This window comes from Schistocerca nitens, chromosome 3 (assembly GCF_023898315.1).
Source record: "Schistocerca nitens isolate TAMUIC-IGC-003100 chromosome 3, iqSchNite1.1, whole genome shotgun sequence".
Taxonomy (NCBI): Eukaryota; Metazoa; Arthropoda; class Insecta; order Orthoptera; family Acrididae; genus Schistocerca; species Schistocerca nitens.
The window spans coordinates 87404226-87425524 of record NC_064616.1 but is presented as its reverse complement, the minus strand read 5'-3'; the positions used below and the strand labels follow the sequence as shown (position 1 = coordinate 87425524).

Below are 21299 nucleotides of genomic sequence, written 5' to 3'. Positions count from 1 at the left end.
AGAATTACAGGAGACAGATGAATCCTGAAACATCAGTATAGTGAGAACAGTAGAAAGAAGAATATTCTTAAGTATTTGTAAATACTAGAAGACAGCATTAAAGCCCAAGAGTGGAACATGACAAATAGGTGAAAAAATGTGTAATGATGATAATAAATGTAACATTAAATAGTAACAAAGTATGAAAGGAAGAACATTATTGTTAATGTCAATACAGAAGAGAACACACAAATGAAATTGAAATCTTCAAGTTCATACAGGAACCTGAATTCATTTCATTCTTTGTCAGTTAATACAAAAAATTGCAAGTATATACACTGAAGGCAAAAACTATAACTGCAGGATCTGATATACCCATAAAACACTACAAACTCAGTAAGAAAATTCTTTCTGGCTGAAAGCACTTTGTGATAAATGAAATACAACAATAAAAGATGGAAGCACACAAGTTTCCAAACACCTACAGTAACATACACAATTTTTTCACATCAAAATGTACAAATGTAGTTTATTATCATTACAAATGGAATAACATGAACATTTTGAAATGGATGAGGTTACAGGAATGGAAATAAAACTAACATAGTCATGATGCTAACATGACGTTAAAAAACTCTTTGCTCAACATTTCAGCAATATAGATACATATTACCTTTTATCACATGAAGATAAGTTTCAGTATTATTTTGAGTCTGAACTTTCTGCAGCAGTCTATAGGAGGACTTACAGGATGCATATTAGATGGAATTGTGAGCTGGACATTCTAAGCACGGGGTGTTTCATGTATGATGCAGGCACTGTCTTTCGCATTGTATGGAAACTGATATCTTTGTAGGCAGTCTGTGATCTATGCCTGATGCTCTGGCCCATTACTTAGTCTCAGACAATGTGGCAGGTGACATATCAGCTTCAAAATACACTACACATATTAGCAGCATGAGTCATTAAAAACACATCATAATGCTAGTGTATATGTACTGGCAGTATGTGCTCCTGCATTTTCCTGCAAGATATAATCATCCTCTCTCCTCCTCAAAGAAGGCAATAATAGTTCCAAAGTCTAGGATAGTGTTTTGTACTTTTATATGTGTCTGTCAGCAGTACTAAGTATTTTGCATCCTCAACGTAAGTATTGTCCAGCAATTCTGTCTCACAATTTTATAGTTTTCTTGAGCGAATTTACCTTTTGATAGTATGCATCTTTTTCTTTGCTATTAGTTCTCTGAAAGAAGATTGCAGAAGATTATTCACACACCTATCAGATATTATGGTTTGGTGGAAAATCACACCCTGATAAATGGAGACATACGTCAGAAGATAGAGCATTTCAGAATAAACCTCTCCATAATGGACACACTGCAACAGCCAGTTGCAGTACTGAGATTGAGCATTAGTATCTGAATTGTCAATTGATGAACTACTGTTACTATGTTAAGTTTGAGTTTGAGTTTGTGTAAAGCTTTGTGAGTAGATGCAACTGGCAAACTATGCTATGAGAAGGAACACTGTTGGCAGTTTTCACTGCATGAAAGCAAAACTACCTTACCTGCTGCCACCCATAACATTATGGTGAAAGACAAAGGCAGAAAGGTGAAGAAACTGACAAGCCAGGAGCAGTGGAAGTTAACTCACTTGAGTTAACAGAAACTGCAAACTGGCTGGAGGCCTTGCGCAAAACTACTACAAAGAAACCTGACAAGCCAGATGTACCAGAATCTGACTATTCTGAGCTGACTGAAAGTGTAGACTGGCTGCAGTACTGTGCCAAAGAAGAAGAAGAGGAAGTCTCTTGTGGCTGGATGGAAGTTTACAGCCGAAAATGTAAGTCGTGCTTATCTTTGCCAGATGAGAACATCTGATAATGGGGCAACATCATATGAAATGAGATGTGAGAGGATCTGAAAAAAACTTGCCAAATCAGGCTTTTGAAATATGGTGATCTATGATGGTCCTGTCATGCAGGTAAGTGGGGTCGCAATACTAGACCACAAAGCAGATAGCCAAGCATTCCAGTATATGATCCTGTGTCCACTGACAGCCAAAGGTGCTACATTAAAGCACTCGTCCAAGGGCTACTGTGGATGGTGGCCTGTGATGGGATTGCCACTTGCTTCCACATGCTGGGCTACTAAAGGGAAGGAAGGAAGGATAGGGTTTAATGTCCTGTTGACATTGAGGTCATTAGAGATAGAACATGAGCTGGAGTTGTTTTGAGAATAGGGAAGGAAATCGGCTATGTTCTTTCGAAGGAATCCTCTCAACATTTTTGAGGACCAGCTTAGGGAAATCATGGAAAACCTACATTGGGATGGCAGGATGTGTGTTTGAACCATCATCCTCCTGAATACTGTCCAATGTGCTACTGCTGGGACTCTGCTAATGACACCAGAGTTCAAAATGGAAGCTGCCACTGTTGTTCATCCTGAAGATGACTGTACAGCCTCCAGAACTGCCAGCTAAGCAATAGGAAGTCATACCAGACTCTGAGATGTTTTTCCTTCATCACCGAAATATTTCAGATATTTGGTGAAGACTGAAAAGATGTCAGAGGACTCAAAGCAAGACCCACAGTGCTATCACTGACAACAGTTTGGGCATGTTCCAATGTACTGTAACTTCAACCCTATATGTGATAAGTGTGTTGGTGATGACACAAGATGCAAATGTGACAGGAATCAACAGGAATCACTGACATGTGTGAACTGTGGCAAGAGGCATTTTACTAGATGACTAGGCTGCAATGCAGTACAGTGAAGTGAAGTCTTTGCACTGTGTCAGGACAAAGACAAAGATGAGATGCCAGTGTGCATGACACAGTGCCACTGGAGCCTGACAGATGCCAGGCAACATGACACACAGCATGCTTGGTGAGCACCCTCCAAACAATGAGAGCAGCGAGGGTGGGGAATGCCCACCTCGAGGCAGTCACTGGCTAGCCATTACAGAAGCAGCTTTCTCCACATCAGCACCTCAGCCTTGGTGGCAGCAATGCACGTAGAGTACATGCCTTGCAGCAGAATGTGCTGAACAACTCTGTTGCAGCATCATGCAAGGGACACCCACCCCCTCTTAATTGCTATGATGATGAAGACAGTTTGCTAGTAACGATCAACCCAACCCTGGAAGAACCCCACCCTGGAAGAAGTACAAAGCAGGTTCAGGATCACACACCACATTGATGTGGAAGCCATCAGGTGTCTCCTGTGGGAGGTACACAAGTGGCATCTGAAAGAAATGCATGTTGCCAAGAGGACCAACACGTGTACACATGAGGAAACCACATCACAACCTTTGCACACTGATGGCTATCCAGCAAAGCTGATGAAGGAGGATCAGGTATCACAGATGGAAGTCCCTGCCCTGAGATAGTGAATCAGAGGTCACAAACAGATGAAATAGTTGCACTTTTCAAATTTCTGACAGCTCCCACAGAACATGCTGCTGTGGTGGAAATAAATCAACAGAATGAGGCACGGAGATGGTGAGATGACAACAGTATATGCAAGGTGGCCACACAAGCAGTTCTGGGCAGGGTTTTAGAAGGTTTTTCCATAGCTGTAAGATGCATACCAGAACTGTACCCAATAATCCCCACCAAATAAATTCCCAATTTGGAGATATAAGTGCACCATCCCCTGGCACCAACAGACACAAATAATAGAGATGCAAAACAGAATAAAATCCCTTACAATTGACTGCAAAGAGAATCATGGTTTTGCTCTCAAACAGTCCATTTTCCTCCATAAGAGGAAAGAACGAAAGGTCCAAAAAACAAGGGAATCTGACAAACCAATCTTAAATGCTAAATGCTACAATAATCTTCTCATATTCTTCCAAGGCTGTTTCTACATTGTGTAATTTAATTTTGGTTGAAACCAATACATCAGCTGCCACACTATCCATGCAATGGGATAGAGCATCATTCAGAGATCAAACCAACCTATGTGAGTACTGATTACCATAAAACCTTGGAGAATTAAATGCTCTGTATATAACTGGTGTGTGATGTGATGCCACTTCACATGAACACAACAATTAATAGCATTGCACTTGATATCATTGTTCAGCTTCATGAGAAAACAAAAAATGAATATGTACATAGGAAGTGGAAATATTGAGCATGAGAAAAAGAAAACAAAATGGAAAGCAGAAAAATTAAAAGATGGAACTGAAAATAGAATAACAAAAACTAGTACAGTTCTCACAGCACTAGAATTAGGAAACACCTTGATTCATTTACAGTTGTTTTCAATAGATTTCATTGTGTATGAGGACCTTCAGAGATGTGGAATGAGGAAATGGCAATATGAATTCAAAAAAGTAGTAATTATCAGTGACCTCTATATGCTATTTGCTAACAATGTTATTGTTGAAAAAGTTACCTATAGTTTTCGGATGAGTTAAAAAGACACATGCTATGGGTGGAATGAGAATTTTTGCTGCTATGGGAAAGGAGTGTGGAAAAACGTATAAAGTCTTTATACAAAAACAAAGTTGCAAGGATGTGTGAGTGACGCAGACAACATAAATCTATTGGGCAGTATTAAATATAGCTACAGACTGAGTGTGGAAAAAAGGTGCTGATACTGACAAAATTTCAACATTACCACCTGATAATACAAGTGGGCAAATCACTAACAATTTGAAATTGCCAAGAAAAGAACACAACCATCACGTTTTCAACCAGTACTAACCAGAGATATAGATAAACCAGTGATGCTGCAACACTTAAGACTTAAATAAATCACAGATTTATTGTTGTAGGAAGTGGATGAGTTTAAAATTTCATTTTACACCCTGCTTCTCTTATGTGCTGCTGAAGTTGCAATTTGAATTTTCAAACTCATTTTCAATGTGTTAATTACAAGAGTTCCCAGAGATAGAGTGTCAGCAGCTGGCAGCAGTTTGCTGAAATGTGTGGTGAAAAATTAATACCATGGCTCAGTATAGAACATTGTTATGGAAGAATTCATGAAGTTGCACCACTTTACCTCAATTTCCATGCTCTGTGCACCAGATAATGCAGTGGGTGGTTGCAAAGGATGCCTGTTTAGTAGTAATATTTTTTATTTGAACAGCTGTGTATCAACAGAAATGAAGATGTTTCTCAACTTCTCCAAGAAGGATGGGTTTTGAGGAAGGTCAGTTTTTTTCTTTCATTCATTAAAAATGCTTAGGTGAGATATTGAGTTATATGGTGACTGCTTGGTAATAGTCCAAGACACCAATACAGGCCTGACATTAAATGCAGACTTTCTTATGGATATGAAATGAAATGAGCATGTGGCAATCCTGGTGCCGGTCTTTCTACACCACATTGGTAACTTCTGCATTGATGAAGATGAAATGATTAGGACAACACTAACACCCACTCCCTGAGTGAAGAAATCTCAGACCCAGCTGGAAACCAAACCTGGGAACCCTGTGATCTAGAGGCATGTGCTTCAGACTTCATGGATATTGATAAATTGTGCCCATTCGCATTTGTATAAAGATTTTCAAATGCAGATAGAAGAGGTTGACAGTGTTAAATTCTTGAGATTAAAACATAGTAGTAAAATCAGTTGGGAGGAGCATACAAAAAAGACTACTGAAATGCCTAAAAAGATCTTTGGTTGCCTTTTGAATGTTGTCAGATCTAAGTGAAATAAAATTAAAAATGTGGTATACTTTGCTTACTTTTACTCCATAATGTCATATTTTGTAGCAGCTCACCAAGAGAAATTAACATTTTCTGGGTCCACGTGATGTAAATTCAAGAACGTCTTGCGGAACCCAGATCAGTGAACTGTGTGCACCAACTACTGCCTCTCTGTATATTTATTCCTTAATTAAACTCTTCATAAATAATGTACATCTTCTCAAACCAACAGCTCAGTTCACAGAATCAACAGAAGGAATGAGAACAATCACTACAAATACTTAAAATCAAGCACTATTGTCCAGAAAGTGTCTGTTATTCAGGATTACACATTTTAAATAGCTTGCCAGCAGCCATAAAAAGCCCAGTGACAAACAAAATACAGTTTAAGAGGAACCTGGAAGCTTTATTGCTGGCCAATTCCTTGTTCTCTGCTGCTGAATTTCCTGGCAGAAGTAATCAGTATAGTTATTGTTAACTATAGCATGTAACATGAAGTGCTATGAAATACCTGACTCCATCTCAGCTTCAGTGAAGAAGAGAAAGTTGCATAAATAAGCCTTGAAAACCATTTTTGTTTTATGCACTTTAGTGTGTATATATTTAAATTTTTATGGTGTGCTTTTCAATTGATATCTAAAAAACTGTATAATTTGTTTACTTTTTCCACAGTATTGATGAACATCTCACTTAGGAGTTGCAGAAGAAATATTAGCGTATCAGTTCTTTTGTAAATGTGTATTACATATTTTTGTTTTTACGATATGTTCCACATCCTTGAATATCTCCTCACTATGGGTCAATGGAAGGAACAGTGTAGCTAATCTCAAACAGAAAACTTATTCCATTATAATTTAGGAGTAAAGGAGACACCTTATTGATACACAGAAGTGTTGATTTGTCAACAAGCCCACATAAATGAGACAGAAAATTTACTAACTTCCCCTACCTGTGCCCCTACCATAGTGCTGGCACTATGTAGGGAAAGAGGTGTGTGTGTGTGTGTGTGTGTGTGTGTGTGTGTGTGAGAGAGAGAGAGAGAGAGAGAGAGAGAGAGAGAGAGAGAGAGAGAGAGAGATATATTCTAGCTTGTGAAAGAATGTATTTGAAATTTAGCAAAATTTCTATCTTTTATGTGTGTGCCTGTCAACGACCCAATGCTTCTGCTTTTCGATCAATGGTTTCCTTTAGTCCTAAAGTATTTACATTCTATCAGAAGTTTCCCATATAATAATTCCATTGCAGGTTGAAATAATGCAAACAGTGGCTAAATTTGCAAGAGATAACATATGACATGAGATTTCTATATTGCAACACTAGAAGTTATGACAGTATGACTATGAGATGTGACAACCATGCCTAACATGATGGAATACACTGAATTCTGAATTTGAATATACAGAATATGAGTCCACAACCAGTTATGGCAGTGTTTGTTTCAGTTCTGGCATTGTTTGTTAAATATGGTTTGGTTATTAGTGGGACTCTGTGTTACATAATTTGAAGCTTTCCATATAATGAAATGTTAGATATGATAGCTGTGGTGTTCAGGTAATCTTCCATATGAATTTAGGCAAATGATAGATTGATCACCAAGGATCATTCCATCTATTTTATTAACTGACACATGTAACACTACCTACTTTTTAAGAGGAACAGCCTTGGTACATGTTCCAGAAAAAAAAAAAAAAACTTATAGTAAACATCAGATACACTGATGTTTATTACTTAAATATGGAGTCTACTAATGAATAATTAAAGGACTCAGGGAAAGAAAATGATATCCAATAGCTTTGATCTACTTTGAAACATTCCCTACAATGACAAATCTTGTGTGAGGATAAATCTCCATGATTAAAAGAAGTTTTATTGTTTCTTAAAGCCAGTTCATGTGGATATCAAAAATATAGTGAACCTTTTAATGATTCACTATGCTCTAAGGTACAGTTTTAAAGTGAACCACTCAGACTATTTGTAGTTGTATGTTAAGTAAAAGCATGAATTAAAAACAAAGAATTGGCAGGGTAATCAATTTAGTTGCTCAAGGTGAAATTTTCAAAGAAAGAAATTTGTGTTTCACATGATACAGTTAGTGACATATTATGTAATTTGTTGATTATATCCAGTGAAATAACATGAATGGACAGACACAAAGCTAATTCACTGAGGTGAGGAAATGATGAAGTCAGTGCACTGAATTTGTGAATTAAGTCATTTGTCATATATTGTGATTCTGGAACACAAGGCTATGTATATTGGTTAATTCACAGTTTGTCTTTTGTTCTCATTGATTTACATAGCCCCCCTTTCTTAGTAAAGAATAAATAAAAAACTAATTTCCTCTGACAATATTACCAGAGCACAATAATCACAGTCATTCTTGTCTTGATGATAACAATTTTTAATTCAGGTGGTAAAATACATGTTATTCACTGGTATTAGGCTAGCACATGGAGTGAAGCAGACAGCATGAAGTTCCTAATTATTGGACATTGGCCTGATGTCCTGAATTGAATTCTGAATGTCACATCTATTTGTAGTGTCATAAAATTAGGGCATGGGTGTCTTGATGATATTTAAGTGGTGCAGGCTATGTGACAGTACTAGGTTATGTAGGATAAGGAAAATATCTGAGTTCAACTATACTTCATATAAATAACTTCTAGCAATTCAAATATGACATACCAAATAAAAATATACCACTTTACATTACATTTATAGACCGTAAATGATATATGGAAATTTTCTGAATGGTTCCCAGACACACTGAAAGAAACTACCAATTTGTTGGTCCCTTGGGACCCATTTCCTTCAAAATGAAACATTTTTTCAACACACAGAATTTAATCTCAATAGTTGACATTATAACATATCACTTTACTTCCAAATGCTTTAGTTTTCTTGATATAACAGGTTTTGAAATTTTCACTGTTATCTACATTTGTAATACTTGTAACATAGTGTATTGATTTTTATAATGGCAATCCCATTCATTTATACCTGATGTTTTCTTTTAAATTCTATATTTAGTGTTATTTTATTATTTTGCACTATGATTGGTTGATGGTAGCCATGGTGGTCTAGCTGGTAGAGCACTAGATTCCAGCCCTGAAAGTCCCAGCTTTAGTCCCATGTAGGAGTGGGAAATTTTCCTCATTCCAGTCCCTCCAGTATGGATGTCAGTCCACTCAGTCAACTATAAAATGAGTACGAGGGTTCTTTCCTGGGGGTAAAATATGGCTGGGACAATGGGCTTACTGCCCTCCCCCTCCTAGTACCATGGTTAATGAAAGGCTGCACTCTATCTGCAGTCAGATACACCACATATTATCACTTACATAAGTAGTTGACAGATTCATAACCATATTTTTGGTCTGACAGTATCGTTGCTTCCTCCAGTCATTGTCTGCAGTATCTGTGATAATTAATAATATTTTGAATAGCAGTTGGTAATTGGGTTGTTAGGTACAATAATCCTTTTTTGCCAGTATCTTCATAAATCGTTATGTACATTGCACAGACTGACACCATTTTATTTGTTGCTGCTGTAAAGTGTTATAATACCAGCAGACATGTATGTGCTCTAATGACAACATTTTGTTTCCTATTAACTGTTATCTTAAGATACAAACCTCAAGCATTGCAGGAAAGCCCAATAATACAGCAAAAGTGTAGATGTACTTTTAAGATTATTTTGAATGTATTCCATGATAAAGGTATCTTACTAAAAGCTTTAGTTCTTTAATTTAGCCTCTGTTGAAGGACGAGAGCTCACGTCACTGATATATCAATCTTACGTTTATTTGTGATATGATTATAATAGAGGGAAACATTCCACGTAGGAAAAATATATCTAAAAACAAAGATGATGTAACTTACCAAATGAAAGTGCTGGCAGGTCGACAGACACACAAACAAACACAAACATACACACAAAATTCAAGCTTTCGCAACAAACTGTTGCCTCATCAGGAAAGAGGGGAAGGAGAGGGAAAGACGAAAGGATGTGGGTTTTAAGGGAGAGGGTAAGGAGTCATTCCAATCCCGGGAGCGGAAAGACTTACCTTAGGGGGAAAAAAGGACAGGTACACTCGCACACACACACATATCCATCCACACATATACAGACACAAGCAGACATATTGGTCTTTAAATATACATACACATACAAAAAGTCATAGTACTGACTGAGGAGTAAACCCATGCTTTTGGATTTTCAGTCTGATACTTACAAACTTAGCCACCAATTCAAATAGAAAAACCATGTAAAATCATTAGCAGGGAAAGAAGAATGGAAGGTGTATGATTTATTGGGAGAGTTCTGGCAAAGTGTTGTATATTCCAGAATGTATACCTGTGGAATAAATGGCATACAATATGTTAGTGCACCCAACTGCAAAGTAGTGGAGCCCTTATCAAATAGCATGAGAGCAGACATCAAATAAATTTGAAGACATGCTGCTAGGTAGGTGATTTGTATAGTCTGTAAAAAGTGTAACAGAGATGTTGGGGAACATAAATGGGAATCTCTGGAAGAAAGGGACCATTGTTCTCACAAAATACTATTTTGAAAATTTAGGGGACTGTTATGAGAGGAAGACTGTGCAAGAATTCTGCTGTCTCCATCATAATCTCACTTAGGGGTCATGATAATATGTTAAGAGGAATCAGGGCACATAATGAGGCACCTAGATAGTCATTTTTCACTCATTTGATGTGCAGGGTGAGGCAGCTAAGGCAGGCTACTCCAGATATATTCACAATGAGTAAATATAATGAGATGTGGTTTCTGCTAGTGGACACAGTAGCAATTTTTTATGTTTGCCAGTAGTGGCTTACAGTTATAGCTGCTGAATTATGATACCCACTTTAAAAAAAATAACTATATATATTTTCTGCATCATAGGGAAGTGCCTTCAGAGGGGATTACAACAACATATCATGTGAGGAACTTGGTCAAACAGTAACAAGATAACAGCTCTACAAACGATTGACCTGCCATCAGGAGAAATCTGCCACAAATGTCTGCTCCTTTGCACCAAAAGGCAGCAAACACACAATACAGGCACAGTTCATATATTTATGACTGTTATATTAAGTGCTCAAAATGTTTACTTTGAGCTTGGATATGTGCTATAAAGCGATTCTGGATACATCTTACTGAATGTTAAATATTGTCAAGACTTATATCACAGGCCTGTGTTATATGGTAGCTTATATTTTTGGTGGTATTTATCAGTGTTTTCTTGCAGATCTCTTGTTTTTATTTTCCCCACAGATAAAATTCCGGAGAGTTGACTTTGCTGATTGTGCAGCCCATGCTGTGTTTGTCAAATGACTACTCCAACAACCTCCAAATATTCTCTTAAGATAGCCTGTTATTATCAGTGCAGACCTAGTGGAACATACTTTTTTTTTTTACATGTCAAGTACTGTACGACCAAATTGAGGAGCTAATCTCCAAGGTCATGGAACATGTCAGTACATGAAATTACAACATAAAAGTAATAACAGATAAAAATACAATGTTTATGAACCTGAAAAAAGTCAGTCCATAAGCTTAAGTAAACACAGTCAACAATACAACATGAATAAGCTTAATTTTTCAAGGAACTCCTCAACAGAATAGAAGGAGTGACTATGAGGAGCCTCTTCAGTTTTGATTGGAAAGCGTGTGGATTACTGGTAATATTTTTGAATTCAAGCAGTAGCTTATTGAAAATGGATGCAGCAGTATACTGCACACCTTTCTGCACAAGAGTTAAGAATGTCTGATCCAAATATAGATTTGATTTATGCCAAGTATTAACTGAGTGGAAGTTGATTATTCTTGGGAATAAGCTAATACTGTTAACAAGAAATGACAGTAAGGAATATATATATTGAGAGGCTAATGTCAAAATACCCAGACTCATGAACAGTGGTCGACAAGATATTCACGAACTTACACCACTTATTGCCTAAACTGCCCGTTTCTGAGACAAAAATATCTTTTTAGAATGGGAAGAGTTACTCCAAAATATAATACCTGTGGAATGTCTTCCAATAACAGTAGCAGTGTATTTGTTAGGAACTGTAGATAGTTGTAGCTATTTTGTGCCCCATAAGTAAACAAGGGACCAATTATATTTTACTTGAAATACACTCATTATATGTCATCAAACCAAGCTTGCTGTTAATCCACTTCTTTCAAACAGTGTAGGTTTTCAGTGGACTAGTTGTGCATACCATGAAGAATGATAGTTTGCAAATGACAAATCATCTTTCAGCAAAATCTTGCACAGAAAAACCTCATAACTTTGCTGTTCATGTAAACATAATTAGAAGCACTGTAACTGATTTTGAAAGTTGCCATCATGAAACAACCAGTAAAGTTAAATGTGGAAACAATCAAATGTGTTGGGATGTAATATTTGTAGAATATTGCACACTGAAGTTGTCTCACTGTGACATATGAATTGTGTATTACTATTGCCAAAATGTTAGTTGCATTTCTCTCATCAACTGCTACTCGTTTTTTAGCATATTTTATTCTTCACACATCCAGTTTCTATTTAAAAGATTACAATGTTTGTAAAGACAGATAGTGAGTGTTTTGCACAGTCAGGATACCTTCCAGCATACAACAGCACCAACACTAATGGTTTGGCAGCATTCACCATAAACAACCAAAGACAGTGTGTGCATAGGTAAACACATAAAACATACCTGAGGAATATGTCTGCTTATATTTGGTATAGTAGTGAAGACATTTACAAGACCTAATTTTCTGATGACAGGAGAGTAGTTTGTGGTGCTGTCATCCCATTACTATTTGACAATTTCCACACATATTATGTCAATGAAGTCCTCTTTGAAGGCTTTCCCCATGTCACAAAAATTATTCAGTTCCATTTAAAAATGTGACGCATTATTTGGCAGCTATAAATGTTAAAAATTAGTTCCATACGTCAGAAAATTTTTCAGCTAAAACAACACCACAATATCTTTACTCATTTTGAGTATTTTTCAGGTGGCCTGTCTTAACTGTCTCACGTTGTATATGTAGATAATTAAACAATATTTCCTTAATCTCTTTTTCTTTTTAACTCTTCAAAAACGTTTCTTTATCCCGAAAAGCTCTGTACTCCTTGCTTTTTTTAGTTTTTGAGTTTGAGCCATCACACTTTGAGATGAGCCACATATCTGGTCCAAATTAAAATTAATCTGCTGAATATATTTTTATTATGTCATTTTATAATTAATTCCTGCTTTTTCTCAAGTTTTCTCTAACCTTCAATGTGTGCATCTCTGTGCTTACCAATTTTACATTTAGTGTGATATTTGAATTTTCATCATTTTCTCTATGAGTTAATCACAATAAAATAAAATTACAAAACTAATATATTATAAAATATTATTTATAATTTACTCTGCATTCTACAATGATATCTTCTGCATATATTACTGCTATTAAGCTATTTATATAGTGATCAGATGACTGCAAATATTGTGAAGGAAGAAATATGAAGAGTATAATCAGACAGATTTTGCTGTAAGGATTCATGTCCAGAAATATACATAGCAACTAATAAAAGACTCTTTAGTTGACTCACTATCAAAACTCCAATAGTAAAAAGAAAATACTAGCCCCAGTATATGAACAGCATGATATTTTGCTTGATGTGGTTTCTTTTTGAAATGTTTTGAGTGATCTGTCAGGGATACTTTATAATCATTAACAAAATTACAATAGGAAATGACTGTGCTTCTGCTTGAGTCTAATGATTGCACTGGGAAATTTTAATAATCTGAGATGAAATCGTATTGATGAATGCAGTAACAGTAAAAGCCACATTTACTTAATTTTCTTCTTAGATATGAAATAACACATCTCCTAAAAGAAAGCAGTCCAGCATTGGAACTGGCATGATTTTAATACAAACATTTGAATTTTGTTGATTAAGTTTTACCTAGCATTATTACTGAAGGAATGTATTACTGTACATTATCATATAGCACACTTCTTTTTTCTTAAAAATCTTCCCTGATGAGCTAGGCATTGATTATATTTGCCATAATCAACATTCTTCCTGGATTAATTCTACTAAGCATATGTTATTTGATGCCGTTGAATGTTTCCCTACTTTATAACTATTGTCAGCTGGACACTGGACTACAAAATATGAAGCATGGTTATGAAAAAAAATTTAGAATATATGCATGCTGTTTTTTTGACAGTACAAGAACAAAACAAGGACTAATGAAATGTGTACAACAGTACAAACATGTAAAACAGCTATCTGAATATCCAAGATAAGTAACTATATATATGAATCTTACATAAAATATTCTTGCAGCAGCATCAAATTTATGCAAGACTAAGAAAAAACATAAACTTTGCAAATTAAATTTTATTCTCTGTGAGTGGACTTACAACATGTGTAAAACAAGTCAAAAATATATTTTGCAGAACTACGTAATAATGTACAAACTTTTTCAATAAGCTGGCTGAGAACACCTCTCTTGCCATCCCTTGTTGTCTCAGCAACTTGAAAATCTTGGGCAGTACTTGGATGCTGCTGCTGTTGTTGCTGCTGTTGTAGTTGCTGTTGATGCTGCTGTTGCTGTTGCTGCTGTCTACTTGCAAATATAACTGCATTAGCCGTAGCATCCAGAGGCTGGGCATCTCTCATTGCTCGAGTACGAGAAGTTTCCCGCACTGGTGCTTCTTTCCCATCAACTAATTAGATAATAAAAAATTAATGATGATATATTTTCTCAGTTTTTTTATAACAATGAAGATTTTTTGTTATTATTTACATGCATGTGAGCAGAAAATTTAATTGACAATTTGTAAAACATACATAAAGCGATGCTTTGCCAAGATAACTATTAATACAATGAATCAGTAACATAACTGTAAAAAGTCATTAATTAATTGTTCTTTTCAAAGATAAAAGATTGGGTTTATCTGTTTACTCTGGAACATGATTAATTTTGGTCATTTTTCTATGAATAAAGTAATTAATGGACTCAGGGGTGTTGTATCCAGGAACAAAGTACTGGGGGGGATTGGTTTTAAAATCAGATATGTCCACAATTTGCGGTCTAAGAATAGAACAATAACACACTAATAGTTCTATTCATCTACCAGTACTGGGATTTTTTAATGAAATATCAATAAAAAGAAATGTATATGAAGTTCCAAGTACCGTACCAACCAAATTTGTCATACAAATTATTGTGTTTTTTATTGTTTACACTTCACATATTGCCTGCTAAAGTTGGGGACACTTGGTAGCGGTAAGCATAAACAAATAGACCAGTCCCAAATGTGTACTAAGTCCCAGCTCACCAGATGCAAGTAATGTTTAACTAAATCATGCTTTCATCGATGACAGTAAGTAAGAACAAAATCAAGAATCATATGAAGGCACATGTAAGATTATATTGTTAAAAAGGTTTGAAAAATTAATCAATGCTAGGCATGTTCTGTTTGTACAGGATCTAAAAATAATTGTGTTTGACGTATTATTTCATGTTAAGTGTAACAAAAGCCACTCATGAAGGACCGCATATTACCCCTGTAAGATCTTGCATCCTCTAAGATTTTTCTGTTTAAAGCTTTGTTAATGAATGCAAGTGATATTTTCTAATGATGACATGAATTTATGTCAACCATCAGTTGAGGAATTTGAATCTTGCTGAGCTGCCATCACAAACAATCATTCAATTAATGCTTGAAGATAGTTTTCACTCTATACATCTACATCTACATCTACATCCATACTCCGCAAACCACCTGACAGTGTGTGGCGGAGGGTACCTTGAGTACCTCTATCGGTTCTCCCTTCTATTCCAGTCTCATGGAAAGAAGGATAGTCGGTATGCCTCTCTGTGGGCTCTAATCTCTCTGATTTTATCCTCATGGTCTCTTCACGAGATATACGTAGGAGGGAGCAATATTCTGCTTGATTGTTCGGTGAAGGTATGTTCTCTAAACTTTGACAAAAGCCGTACCGAGCTACTGAGCGTCTCTCTTGCAGAGTCTTCCACTGGAGTTTATCTATCATCTCTGTAACGCTTTCGTGATTACTAAATGATCCTGTAACGAAGTGCGCTGCTCTCCGTTGGATCTTCTCTATATCTTCTATCAACCCTATCTGGTACGGATTCCACACTGCTGAGCAGTATTCAAGCAGTGGGCGAACAAGAGTACTGTATCCTACTTCCTTTGTTTTCAAATTGCGTTTCCTTAGGATTCTTCCAATGAATCTCAGTCTGGCATCTGCTTTACCAACGATCAACATTATATGATCATTCCATTTTAAATCACTCCTAATGCGTACTCCCAGACAATTTATGGTATTAACTGCTTCCAGTTGCTGACCTGCTATATTGTAGCTAAATGATAAAGGATCTATCTTTCTGTGTATTCGCAGCACATTACACTTGTCTACATTGAGATTCAATTGCCATTCCCTGCACCATGCGTCAATTCGCTGCAGATCCTCCTGCATTTCAGTACAATTTTCCATTGTTACAACCTCTCGATACACCACAGCATCATCTGCAAAAAGCCTCAGTGAACTTCTGATGTCTTCCACCAGGTCATTTATGTATACTGTGAATAGCAACAGTCCTATGGCACTCCCCTGTGGCACACCTGAAATCACTCTTACTTCAGAAGACTTCTCTCCATTGAGAATGACATGCTGCATCCTGTTATCTAGGAACTCCTCAATCCAATCACACAATTGGTCTGATAGTCCATATGCTCTTACATTGTTCATTAAATGACTGTGGGGAACTGTATCGAACGCCTTGCGGAAGTAAAGAAACACGGCATCTACCTGTGAACCCATGTCTATGGCCCTCTGAGTCTCGTGGACGAATAGCATGAGCTGGGTTTCACATGACCGTCTTTTTCGAAACCCATGCTGATTGCTACAGAGTAGATTTCTAATCTCCAGAAAAGTCATTATACTTTAACACAATATGTGTTCCAAAATTCTACAACTGATCGACGTTAGAGATATAGGTCTATAGTTCTGCACATCTGTTCAACGTTCCTTCTTGAAAACGGGGATGACCTGTGCCCTTATCCAATCCTTTGGAACGCTATGCTCTTCTAGAGACCTACGGTACACCGCTGCAAGAAGGGGGGCAAGTTCCTTCGCGTACTCTGTGTAAAATCGAACTGGTATCCCATCAGGTCCAGAGGCCTTTCCTTTCCTTACAAGGCATGAACTTAATAAATTACTATACTTTTGGAAAACAGTAGGTGTCAACTGAATGATCCCATAAATTTGAATGCCACAACACTATGTGAAACATACTAACAATTAACAACAACTGTATCATCATAACAACTAAGAAAGAAGGACTATACCTGAAGTTTCATGACCGTATGAATGTTGCCTTAAAAGAAACCAGTGAAGCCATATGGTCTGCTATACTCAGCTGCCATTCTACATCCAACAAAACTATTCATTTTAAATCTGCAGGCAGATTCCATTTTAAATATATGCTGGGCAGCTAAAACGCAATAAACCTTTCTTTACAGAAAATACCGTCATGTCATTTCTTCCATGACAGTTGTTGAACAAGAAGGCAAAGAAGAGAACTCATCAATGTCATTTTTATGGCAGTGGACAGTGAAGGTCTAGTGGGAAATATTACAGCCAAAGAAACTATGAAAGCAATGAAGAGATTTTATAAAAAAGAGCAAGACACAGCTCAGTTCACCCATACAGGCAGGCCAGCAAGTGTAGAAAAACGGTATTCATTTGTGTGTGAAACAAGAGTTGTTCGGGGCATTTAAAAAGTGTCACATGTTTCTACCAGGAGGAGTATTAGTCAAACTTAGAAGAAACAAAACTAGAGTGATATGTTCAGAAAACAATACCTGTTGAGGTGTGGGCCGCTTTTCTAGTAATGAGTAATGTGTAGTATTCAGTGATGTAAGCCCTCTTACTGCTGTACAGTAAATTACCACAATACACACCTTTTGGCACATGTACATCCTTGAGCAGTCGTGAAGGTGATGCATTAGGATCACTTCACTATCAACGCATGGGCAGGAACTGTTGGTGACAAATTCAATGGGCCACACACCTTACCGAGCAGATCAACAGGCTCTGTATCACCAATTTCTGAATGATGAATTACCAGCACTATTGGAGACTATACCCTTGCAGAAAGGTAATGATTAGGGTTTCTGCAACACAATGTGGCACCTCTCAATTTTCTAAGGATTGTGTGACACCACCTCACTGCAATGTTTCATGGGTAATGGAGTAGTTGAGGAGGTTCAATAGCATGGCCTTTCCATTCACAAGACCTGAATCTGATTTCTGGCTTTAAGAACTTTTAAAGCCATTAGGATATACCCAACCCATCAACAATGTACAGACATTACAGGAGCATGTGACCAAAGCGTGTGACGCAGTCTGAATAGAGCCAGGTATACTTGAAAGAGTGCTTAATTCATTGTGAAGAAGGGGTGAACAATGTGTCAGGATGTGTGGTAGTTATATGCACCATGACCTATAGCGCCTACTTCTATGTGACCGACAGATGGGAATGAGAAGACAGACTGGTCCATATCTCAACAGGTACTGGTTTTTGGATGTATCATTATATGAGCTTATCTTCTAGTTATGACCAATATTACCTCCTGGAGAATTATGTGACACTTTTTTCAGCCCTTTTCTATTTCACTTATAAATGGAGTATTGGGTAATGATTGTCTGTATAGATGCATATAATCTCTCTTACCATGTTTTTGGGTTCTTTAAATAAGATAAAAGATGAAGATAGTACAAAAATTTTAAACCAAATTTCAAATATTGATTTCCTAAATCTGACAAACAGATTTCATATAGAGATCATCATCCTTCTTCCAACTAGTTCAGTTTAAGAGCCCTGACAATCTTCACAAAAATCCTGAACTGACTACCCCTGTTTGTTACAACATTATCACCACAGTCTTAAATCATGAGCATCCAAATACTTGAACAGTATTCAAGAGTAGGTTGCACAAGTGAAGTTTAAACACTTTGCTTGACAGATGAACTTTAATTTAATATGACTTTCCCAATAAATCATAATGTGATTCTTAAATATTTTACTGATATGACTGAGTCCTTTGACATATTTTCAATCTTTCCTTATGTCTGTGATGATATATGTACAATAAAAAGCAGATAATGTTAAGGAATTTCACCATGGGACACCTATGAAACAGTTAATCACAATTTGCAGGTGAGACTGCTTCATCAGTTCAAGATGGGAAGCCTCATGAGAACGTTGAAAACCCTGATGATGGAGCTTTCACTCCAAAATATATATCAGAAATAAAACTTTAAAAACTGAAATACAGACTGTGGTGTCACCGCCAGACACCACACTTGCTAGGTGGTAGCCTTTAAATCGGCCGCGGTCCGGTAGTATACATCAGACCCGCGTGTCGCCACTGTCAGTGATTGCAGACCGAGCGCCACCACACGGCAGGTCTAGAGAGACGTCCTTGCACTCGCCCCAGATGTACAGCCGACGTTCATAGGAATGGTTCACTGACAATCACGCTCTCATTTGCCGAGACGATAATTAGCATAGCCTTCAGCTACGTCATTTGCTACGACCTAGCAAGGCGCCGTATTCAATTAATATTGAAATTATATTGTGAAGCATGTATCATCAAGAGCGATGTTCTACAATTATGGATTAAAGTTAAGTATTCCAAGAACTATGTACTTTTCTTATTAGACTCAACTCCTTTAATTGTTCCAGACCTCACACCAGTCTGCGTGTAATTAAACGCGTGCATTTCGGCCTCCTCTAGCAACACGGTGTTGGCTCTTCTGCTAACACTTCACAGACAGTGGCAGATATTTAATCACAAAATATATGTCTTTCACTGTCTCTGTGTGCCATGTGAAACTATTATCGATTCATTACAAATAAAAAAAAACGAAAAATAAGTGTACAAACATCTTGATCATTCTTGGTTATATAATCTGCCATTATAAGCTAAGGAAAATTTGTATAAGTTATGGGGTGGGGGTTGGGTGGGGTGGGGGTGGGGAAATCACCTACCTCTCAAATGGGTGGTGGTGGAAAGAAGTATAGTTCATGACATGTTATAGCCAGAATATATTCATCTAGTATTTGAGAATGAAAGCACTTAGTGACTTTCAAACAACCTGACACATAATTTCAAGCCTTTATGAGACTCTTTCTCTCTGATACCCCACACAGAATGATGAAAGTAAAAAAAGTTTGTTGCTAACTACATTTTTGTTGTTCATGCAGTAAAACTGCCATTTCAGACTTATTTACACTATCTCTATTTGCAACACATTTTCCACACAGTATTCATGTATACCACTGAATGTACTTGCAAAAGTATACCATTGCACAATGCATAGTTCAGTAGATATGATGTCAAAATCTCTGAGAGGCATGAAAAAATGCTATACCATGCTTGACATTATAATTTACTATTTCTTTACTACTAACTTGATTTAAAACACACTTTGCAGACAGTATCCATATATACTACTGGGTGTACCTGCAAAATTATATCATTCTACAACACATAGTTCAGGAAATGACATTATAGAATCTGAGCTGCATGAAAACAAAACTGGAAATTTGTGAGAGATATAGGTGAAATATTTGCACAAATATATGTGATGTGTGTATATGGGCAAAGCCATGGGTAAAAAGCTCCTGCTAAACCTTCAGATTGATTTCAACCAAATTTGGTACACATATAAATTACTGTTGGGAAAGAAATACTGTGGGTATAAGAACCAACAATGTCCTACTGGTGTGGGGATGGTAATGTGGAGAGAGAAAGGGGTAGGAAGTGATGGACACAAAGAGATGGGGGGGAGAATTAGATGGACACAGATGGGGGGATAAAGATCTTGCCAAAGAGAGGGGGGGGGGGAGGCGATGGGAGAAAGGGGAGAGGAGGAGATGGGCAGATAGGAGAGAGATGGAAATGGACAGAGAAAGGAAAGAGGAGGAGATGGACAGAGAGAAGAGAGATAAGGAGATAAACACAGAAAGATAAGAAGGGAAGGTAGACAGAGAGAGGATGGAAGAGGAGATGGACAGCGAGCTGGAGATGAGAAGATGGATTGGGAGAGGGGAGGAAAAGGAGATGGACAGAGAGAGGGGAGGAGCTGGAGATGGAAAAAGAGGGGGGAGAGGAGGAGATAAGCAGAGTAGGGAGGGGCGTCTGGACAGACAGAGGGGGAGGGGCAGATGGATAGAGAGAGAGGGGCAGAAGGCGATGGATGGCTGAGGGTGGAAGGGAGGGTGGAAGGAAGATATGGACAAAGAGATGGGGAAGAAGGAGATGGACTTGCAAAAGATTAGAATAAATGAATACCTGGGCACAGTCGAGTACAAAGATAGTAATATTTAAATACGTTCTACACATATAAGTTTCTAAGCTCCACTGCAAATATCAATTTTAATATTCTAATTTAGGAATTAGGAAGGATCATTATAAACTACTAAAACAACTAAAATGCTGATGTTCTGACTGATTTTGCAGCAGCCCTAAGAATACCACTGCAAATTCTATCAAAACATAACCAGTTGTTTTAGTGTTTTATAATGATAAAGGACTAATTCACAAAATAATTTTATTCATAAT

At 37.1% G+C, this 21299-nt stretch overlaps 1 protein-coding gene across 2 annotated transcripts in view; it reads right to left on the bottom strand.

Moving 5' to 3' along the window:
• LOC126248059 (uncharacterized) overlaps positions 1 to 21299 on the bottom strand; it is a 551905-nt gene that overhangs the window by 78901 nt on the left and 451705 nt on the right. For both annotated transcript variants that reach the window (XM_049948697.1, XM_049948699.1), the window contains one exon: positions 14116 to 14363. In XM_049948697.1, coding sequence (XP_049804654.1) covers positions 14116 to 14363 — 248 coding nt within the window. The remainder of the gene's footprint in view (positions 1 to 14115; positions 14364 to 21299) is intronic.